Here is an 8,093-nt window from a genome sequence, read left to right on the forward strand (position 1 = left end):
AGGCAGCTAGCTAGACTATCTGTTCAATTTGAGTTTTCTGTTGCACGACTGAAACAACTTTTGAACATACACGTTGCACCAAAACAAGTTCCTTGCAGAAGCTATTTTGTAGCGGCAGGAGGGCTCCGTGCATCGCTTAGCGCCACCCATGACGATTGTTATTGGCTTAAAGACATGTCATTAAACCAGAGTACATTCCTCTCCCATACCAGAATGCTGTGTGGACTCCCCAGACCCTCTTCCGCAGCACTGTGAAGGAAGGTTTGACAATGTGAGACTACATCCATGTTAACTTGTATGAACTATATTTGACAGGGTGACAGCGGTGGACCTCTGGTGTGTCAGGGAGAGAGCCGTTGGTACCTGATGGGGATCACCAGCTGGGGAGCTGGATGTGGTCAAAGAAACAAGCCTGGTGTTTATACAAAAGTCAGTAGTGTTTTGCCCTGGATCTACAGCACAATGCAGGTAAGAATGCAAGGAGCACATAACTGAATAAAAAATGTCAGATAAAGGGTGTGTTTAAACATCAAATGACTAAGATGGTCAAAGGTTTTCACCATCTTTACTCTCCCTGTGTGTCCTACAGCAAATGAAGCCATGAAGTCCCTTTTTCTCCCGCTGGTGGTCTACTTCCCCTCCATCCCCAATGAACCAATTACAGTAAAGTGATGGATGGATATTGATACACACCAATCAATGCACTGACTTCAGTCTTGCATTCTTGATTTAATTTGTCTCTTGGGTGCCTCAGTCATACAGCATACTTGTGTTTATCTACATGTTAAGCTTTAAAGACGGCTGGCCCTTCTCTCATAGTTCTGTGCCAACAAAACAGTCTACTGTAATCTCCTTAACCTGATTGAGAATGATACATAAATGATTTATGATTGTAGAGTTGTGTTTTTCCCCAGGGACACATCTTAGGGTTTTCAATGCTGAATATTGCCAAATTAGAATGAAATAGGACACTTTTTAAATACACTTGACCCCCTTTTTTAGCTGGCACTCCGCCTGTGCATCTAAACCTCCTCTTGTACTCACACTTTGAAGTCTTTCAGGAATAGTTCTTCATGACATCATGTTTCAGTGTGTGTTTTCTGTCATATTTACCTATGTGCATTGGCCATGTTGTTTAACAGATCGTCATATTTGTCTAATGTGTGGGATCACTGAGCATTATACACTGAGCATACATAAAATAAAGATCAATGGGAATCTTTATTTTGGAGATCCATCACAAACCGTCAGTCACACATAATGCTGGTGTGTGTGTGTGTGTGTGTGTGTGTGTGTTTTGTGTTTGTTTGTTTGAAAGAGGGAGTGTGTATGTGTGTGTGTGTGTGTGTGTGAGAGAGAGAGAGAGAGAGAGAGAGAGAGAGAACGCACTGAATACGCTTTCACTCCAGGAGTCATATTGTTATCCATCACATCACATCGCAAGTAGATGTGAGCAGTGTGCACATATTGACTGATGAGAATATTTGGAGAAAGCCTTGTGAGACAAGCTGTTTGATTTTCGAGGGTGGATTTCAGTTTGTTGGCCAACGGTCTGCTGGAGAAACAAGTGGTAAGTTTATAAGAGCGCAGATTTGATGTCTTAGATTGTCTTATTGGTATTTTTCTTCGAAAAAAATGAGTCAGGAAGGGTCATGATAGCCATGAACGATGCGCTAGAAGGGGACGCAGATTTGATCAATGTTTTTTTCTGTTAGCTTATTTTGACTATATAAAATGACAATTGAAAATGAGTCGTGCCGAGTCACGCATATTTCTAAGTGTAATTGTTTTACGCCACCATGTGTGGTGTTTGCAGTATTTACACGCCGTGGACGTGGTCTCATTAGCTTGCAGAGATGCAGAGATTTACAACGCCGCTTGTTATTTATCATTGCTATATAATGAGGGTGTGTCTGCTGGCACAGAGCGCTACTTTCACTGTTTGCGCGGCGAAAAAATATCTATTGAAAATGCGGATTAAAGCCTTAAAACGAGCAAGACCTAATTTACTTCCTCTATTTTGTATGACTTGTAACCAAATGTCAGACACCGTGCATTATGTCACTGCTGTTATTATAAACGGCTACACTAAAAGGTAAAATCACTAGGCGCATGATGGCTCGTTTTTCTGTTCCATCCGATGATCCACAGGTTGAGGGACAAGTGGATGAATGCGTAGACGTCATCGGATGTTGAAATATATGATCCCAGTTGTCTATTGTGAGGCTGGGAGTGAAACCTGTCAGTGCGTGACAACCGTCCGTGCCATGTAGGCTCTGCGTTTACATTATAATCAAGAGCATCCGTGCGTTATGAGGTAGGTCTTTGTTGTCGGAGAGCATCTCACACAGGCAACCAAAGACGCCGAATTTACATTCACTATTCTCCATAGGCTGTAGCCTATGTAAAAAAAAAAAAAAAAGGAGAATTTTTTTCTTAGAAACCGACTCAAATCCAACAGATAATTCTGAATTTCTGCCACACCCCTTGCTGCTGTTTGCGTGAACTATAGAAATAGAATGGATAGAACATTTTATTTCTAAGGCGTTAACTCTCCGTTTTTCCGTGTTTTCACACGAGCCAGTCATGGAAACCCATTTCTCGTTCAGCGACAGTTACCATGGAGAAAACGGGACACTATAGAACACGCGTTGTTGTCATGGTGATGTAACATAATTACGATGGCAGGTGTATTAACGTGCCATTGTTTTTTTTCCCCCAAGGTTATGGAGACATGAGGTGTGACCTATTAAACTGTCTTACATTTTTTTGATGAACTTTTTACCATAGAAGGGACTTTTGTCATTGATTTGTTTAAATAGGCCTACTTGGGTTGGTCACCAAATGGATATCCTGCAAACCCATAAACGTGTATAGTGAAACAGGGAGAATTGTCAAAATAATGACCTTACATTTAAATCCTTATATTTAAACAGGTGTACTGCACACACATAATACATACGCACAAATATCCAACCAAATAGGTACATATTGTCTCATGGACAGCAGATTTAGAAAAGGCAGTCTTTCAGGACCCTCTGACATAATTTAAATTATACTTTGTGTTATTGTGCACAGGATAGGATTCTGATACTACAGCAATTAGTGTTTGGTGTGGTGTCATGTAAAAAACACACATGCAAACGGCACTGTTGGAATACTCTGACGTCATTTTAATAGTTTTTATTTCGTGACCTTGTCCACGTTTTTCACAATACATCAGTTTGTAATTGTTAATGTTTGTGTTACAAAATGTTGTGTTACGCTGAAACGTTATAATGTAATTAAAATAGTCTAATGGCAAAGGTAAGATCACATTTTTTTCATGTGTCAGTGATGTTGAGCATTTTGCTGCCCTCGTTCATTTTCTCGACCTTTGGTTATGTTTTCTCTTTGATTGCCCTCCTGTTTCTTCCTCTCTCCATCACATTTGCCTCTCCACATATTCTGACCTTTTTTTTAACACTGTGTATGTTATACTGGAAATGCCACTGTGATGCAACAGACTACCCACACTCCTTAGTGTGTCTCCTCTGCATGTCCTTCCCTTGCCCTTTCTCCTTAGTGTGTCTCCTCTGCATGTCCTTCCCTTGCCCTTTCTCCTTAGTGTGTCTCCTCTGCATGTCCTTCCCCTGCCCTCTCTCCTTAGTGTGTCTCCTCTGCGTGTCCTTCCCTTGCCCTCTCTCCTCAGTGTGTCTCCTTTGCATGTCCTTCCCCTGCCCTCTCTCCTCAGTGTGTCTCCTCTGCATGTCCTTCCCCTGCACTGTCTCCTTAGTGTCTCCTCTGAATGACCTTCCCCTGCCCTCTCTCCTTAATGTGTCTCCTCTGCATGTCCTTCTCCTGCCCCTTCTCCTTAGTGTGTCTCCTCTCCTTGTCCTTGGCCGGCACTCCACTGCTAAACAATGTCTGTCCCTGTCTGCTCGTCCCTCATTCTCATGTCTTTCAGCCTGCCCTTTCCTTGTCCCCAAGTGACAGAAAAGTCCCTCTCTCCTCCCTGCCGGCTATTTCCTTGTTTTTCCCAAACAGATACATTCACGCTGTCTGCCCATTTCTTGTCATCTCCTCACAGACAAAGGGGAGCTTGACTCTGGAACTTGATATTGCTAAACAATAGTGCAGATCAGGTAGGGTAAGGAAAGATGAAGCGGCAACACCTCAGGTGCCATGTGCAATACCTGCGGAGAGAAAGGCTGACATTGAATAGCTGCTGATGTATCACATTTGGCAGTGCCATGCTGCAAAACACCTTAAAGGATTCTCACGGGAACAGCATGTGGCCCACTAGTCTACTACAAAGAGATTCATGTTGCACGCTAACAGACAATATGTTGTTTACTGTGATCTCATCATTTTCTTTATTTATGTGAGGGTAAAAAAGTAAAGAAAAGTAACAATCAGACTGATCAATCATTTTTATTGGTAGGGCTCACATTGCAGCACAGAATTGCTTAAGACATATCCTTAGAAATAAAAAAATAAAAACATTTTATTTCTATGAACATGTCTAAAGGCACTCAGCAACAGTGTCAACCAGAGAACACTGAGAAAAATGCCCAATTATCAAACCAACTTGTTGAACGTATCACAAGGTATTTTGTTGTCAAAAAGGATGCAATTCTCTGATAACTTCTAAAATGAAAGCTGCAATATTTGTTGTTTATAATCAGTTGAAAAAAAATTACTTCATGGTTCAAAATGAAGTTTTCCATTATTAGTATAAAGCTTTTTACTTGTGGTGGAACCCTTGTTTTTTCTCATTGAGAGTGTGATGGTTTGCTATTGGAGAGCTTATGCCAGGGGGCAACATCTGCATTTTCATCTGTCCATCCAGCTTTCCCATTTATCCCCCATCCTCTCAGATATATAGAGGTTTTCACACCAGTTGAGCTAATGTGATGATTAAAAATTAGGGAATCAGTCAGTTAGTGAGCGAGAGCAGTGTTTATTAATGTGTCTGAAGTGATATACATTTTCAATCAATCAATCAATCAATCAAACAAATTTTATTTATAGACCACTTTAAAACAACCAAAGTTGACCAAAGTGCTGTACAGATGAATAAATAAAAACATAAAGTAGGCCAACATAATTCACAGGCACCTAGGTAGCTCATCTGGGGCCCGTTTCAGGAATGATGTTTAATAAACTCTGAGTCTAATGCTGAACTCTGAGTTGATTTACCCTGAGATGGGAAACTCTGAGTTTTTGGTTCCAGAACAGCTGATTTGAGTTGGTTCAACTACATCAGACTAGGTTCACTCAGAATTAAGCGCGTGCACCACCACTATAAAAAGGCAGCATGAATTGAGCCATGATATTACAATTCACCATGGTAACAGCCACAAATAAACTGGTCGGCGGAAATACTCATGTGCACATACGAGTTTGAACATGTATTTCACAGGCTGCAGCACCATCCTTAACAGAATTGTGATTAATAATCTTTTATTTCAAAGGGTTTACACCATTCCCCTGCAAAACTGTGGTACTCTTTTTTTGATGGCTTTTACTGGTTTGTGTCCAGGGAACACTACCAAAACATTTAAAACATGTTCCAGAGGGAGTCACATTCTTCTGACGGCGCTTTGCTACAGTGGCAATACTAAAATGCTCCGCATCACCAATGATGCCGTTTGCAAAAAAATGGTTGACTTTAGTGATATGAGGACGGATAGAGTTATGCAGGCTACATACCTGATAGACTGGGAAGAAAAACGAGGCTATAGGGCCTATCTGGAAATAAAGATGCTTCTATAGTCGGGTCCTAGACAGTTAATAAATCAACCCTGTTTTTTATTCATGCAGATAACAAACTGCACTAAAATGTTCCTGATACAGACTGAATGAATGAATGAGGAAATGAAAGAGCGCTGTGTCAGAAGGAGGAGACAGAGAGAAGAAAACCCTTTGCTGCATGTCAATCCCACTCTCTCTCCCTTTTCAATTCTTTATTGTCCTATACAAATAAAGGCCTAAAATGCACCAAAAAAAAAAGAATCTTAAAAAAAGTACATAACACACACACACACACGCATAAAATGCAAACAGAATACAAATAACAATAGTTTGGGGCCAGTCATCAGTCATCACCTCTGCTGTGAAAAAAACCCCCATCTTTATCTTGTCTCTTTTGAGCTATGTACACCATGTCGGTTTGAAAGACCGTCAGAAAAAAGGTTTTCAGTCTTGACTGCATAGCCACCACTGAAATGAAAATACTCACTGGAAGAAGACATTCTATTTTGTCTCAAGTGTTCTTAAATGTTGAATGGCTTTAGTAGTAATTTTAGTATTAGAAGAGGACTGCAAACCTAGAAAGAAGAGAGTTTCTTCATCAAAAATCTGTCAGTGTCAAAATGTAAGTGTACAAAAGAAAAATCAATTCATATCCACATCTATTTAAAAATATCAAAACAAACATGAACATATTAAATTTCAGTAAACTGTTCTAGTCAAGGTCACATAGGGTGGATTTTTATTTTAAGGTAAGGGTCTAATGAATGCTATAGTAGGCCTTTGGTCCCTCTGTTGTCATCTTGTGTCACATTATTTCATAAATGTCCTTGTTACTCAGGTCTGGACGAGGACTCACAAATCAAATATGTGTAGCACCAACATATAAACAGCAACTCGTCAGGAAGGCTAAAGACGGTACCTCTGCTAATGGCTATGATGGACTCTTTTCATTTAAGTGCACTATATCCTCTACCACTGATATAGTTAAATATAGACAAACAGCCAGATGGGTGGATGGACAGAAATGGACCATGACATGGAAACAGACCGGTAGACAGCCAGATGGCACTGTTGAACAATAGTAGTAACGCCTGAGTTAACTAAAACATTTGGACTCTAAAGACTTGATACAGACACTTCCATGTTTTTTTTATAGATAATTCATCTTGTGCTGCAGACTTCTCACCTTCTATTATTTCGCTACAGAGCTTTGACATGTGTTATCAAGTGCTTTGCTGTCAAATATATTTTCACTCATCTGTATTCAATATTGACCCATTACTCTCAATACTCCCTGGTAGGACCGGGGTGACACGCAATTGGGTGCTGTCTGTCCACATGTGTATGGAAAACACGTCACACTGGAAGGCCCAGTGAAAAGCTGTCTGTCATAGAGAGGAGGGAGACTTTTTTTTGCTATATGCTGCTGTATGGTTGCATTGTTTACCGTTTTTTCACAAATTACCATTAGTTGGGGAGGTATTTTAGTCATAAGTATTGGACAAATTAGAAATTTCACCTGATGATGCTGTTCGCCAAAATCATTTGAGTCAATCATCTAATTACCATGTATTAATGTACCAAATTTCATGGCAGTTGTCAAGACATGTCACCAAAACGTATCAACATATCAGAGGATCATCAAAGTTGTTAGGATTCATCCTCTGAGGGGACCCTGAATGTCTGTACAAAGTGTCACAGCAGTCCATGCAGAAGTTGTTGAGATACCCCCTAAAATGTATCTGGGCGGCATTACAGTTCCACTGAATGGATTTGCAAATGCAAAAGTTTCGATCATGAGCACATTTTAACGGACTAACATTTGGCATGTGTTCATTGAAAAGCATCCATCAAAATAGGCCAAGGTTGTGTGAGATCCACAGGGAGAAGGGAGTAATTTCTGCCAGGAAAAGAGAACATGTATGTAGGCTCTGAACATGGATTGTTATGCAAGATTAAAATCATATCCGTAGGCCTTTTACATCAGTTAAACTCCTGGGGTTTGGATAGAGCCAGTGCTGTGTGATGTTATTTTACACACTATTTACTGTACTACTGTTCTAGTGTACATAACCTGTCTGTGTTTGTTGTTGCAGGGGCATACATGTGCGGAGGTAGCATGTAGCTTACTGAAACAGACCTTTCTCACTGTATTTTTTTGTGTTTCTTTCATCATCTCTCACCCTCCCTTTTTTTTATACTTTACTTTATACTTTACTTTATGTCAACAGTTACCATGGAAACCATTTTGCTCTTCTTCTCGTCACTCCTGGTGTGTGTGGCTGGTAAGCTCCCCCATTCACCCGAAGCACGCGCACGCGCACGCACGCGCACACACACACACACACACACACACA

At 40.5% G+C, this 8,093-nt stretch overlaps 2 protein-coding genes across 5 annotated transcripts in view; both read left to right on the top strand.

Moving 5' to 3' along the window:
* The window catches only part of tmprss13a (transmembrane serine protease 13a), a 10,900-nt gene extending 10,005 nt beyond the window's left edge, over positions 1–895 (top strand). For both annotated transcript variants that reach the window (XM_032511446.1, XM_032511436.1), the window contains exons 12-13: positions 316–468; positions 590–895. In XM_032511446.1, coding sequence (XP_032367337.1) covers positions 316–468; positions 590–604 — 168 coding nt within the window. In that variant the 3' untranslated portion in view covers positions 605–895. The remainder of the gene's footprint in view (positions 1–315; positions 469–589) is intronic.
* Positions 896–1,356: 461 nt separating this feature from the next.
* Positions 1,357–8,093, top strand: part of fxyd6 (FXYD domain containing ion transport regulator 6) — a 13,871-nt gene continuing 7,134 nt past the window's right edge. Inside the window, exons 1-3 of one of the 3 annotated variants that reach the window (XM_032503466.1) lie at positions 1,377–1,570; positions 4,027–4,124; positions 7,968–8,021. In XM_032503466.1, the coding sequence (XP_032359357.1) occupies positions 7,973–8,021 (49 nt within the window). In that variant the 5' untranslated portion in view covers positions 1,377–1,570; positions 4,027–4,124; positions 7,968–7,972. Of the gene's footprint in view, positions 1,571–4,026; positions 4,125–7,967; positions 8,022–8,093 lie in introns of all 3 variants that reach the window. The other 2 variants (XM_032503476.1, XM_032503461.1) reach the window with 2 other exon arrangements.

Source organism: Etheostoma spectabile, chromosome 3, assembly GCF_008692095.1.
Source record: "Etheostoma spectabile isolate EspeVRDwgs_2016 chromosome 3, UIUC_Espe_1.0, whole genome shotgun sequence".
In the NCBI taxonomy this organism is placed as follows: domain Eukaryota; kingdom Metazoa; phylum Chordata; class Actinopteri; order Perciformes; family Percidae; genus Etheostoma; species Etheostoma spectabile.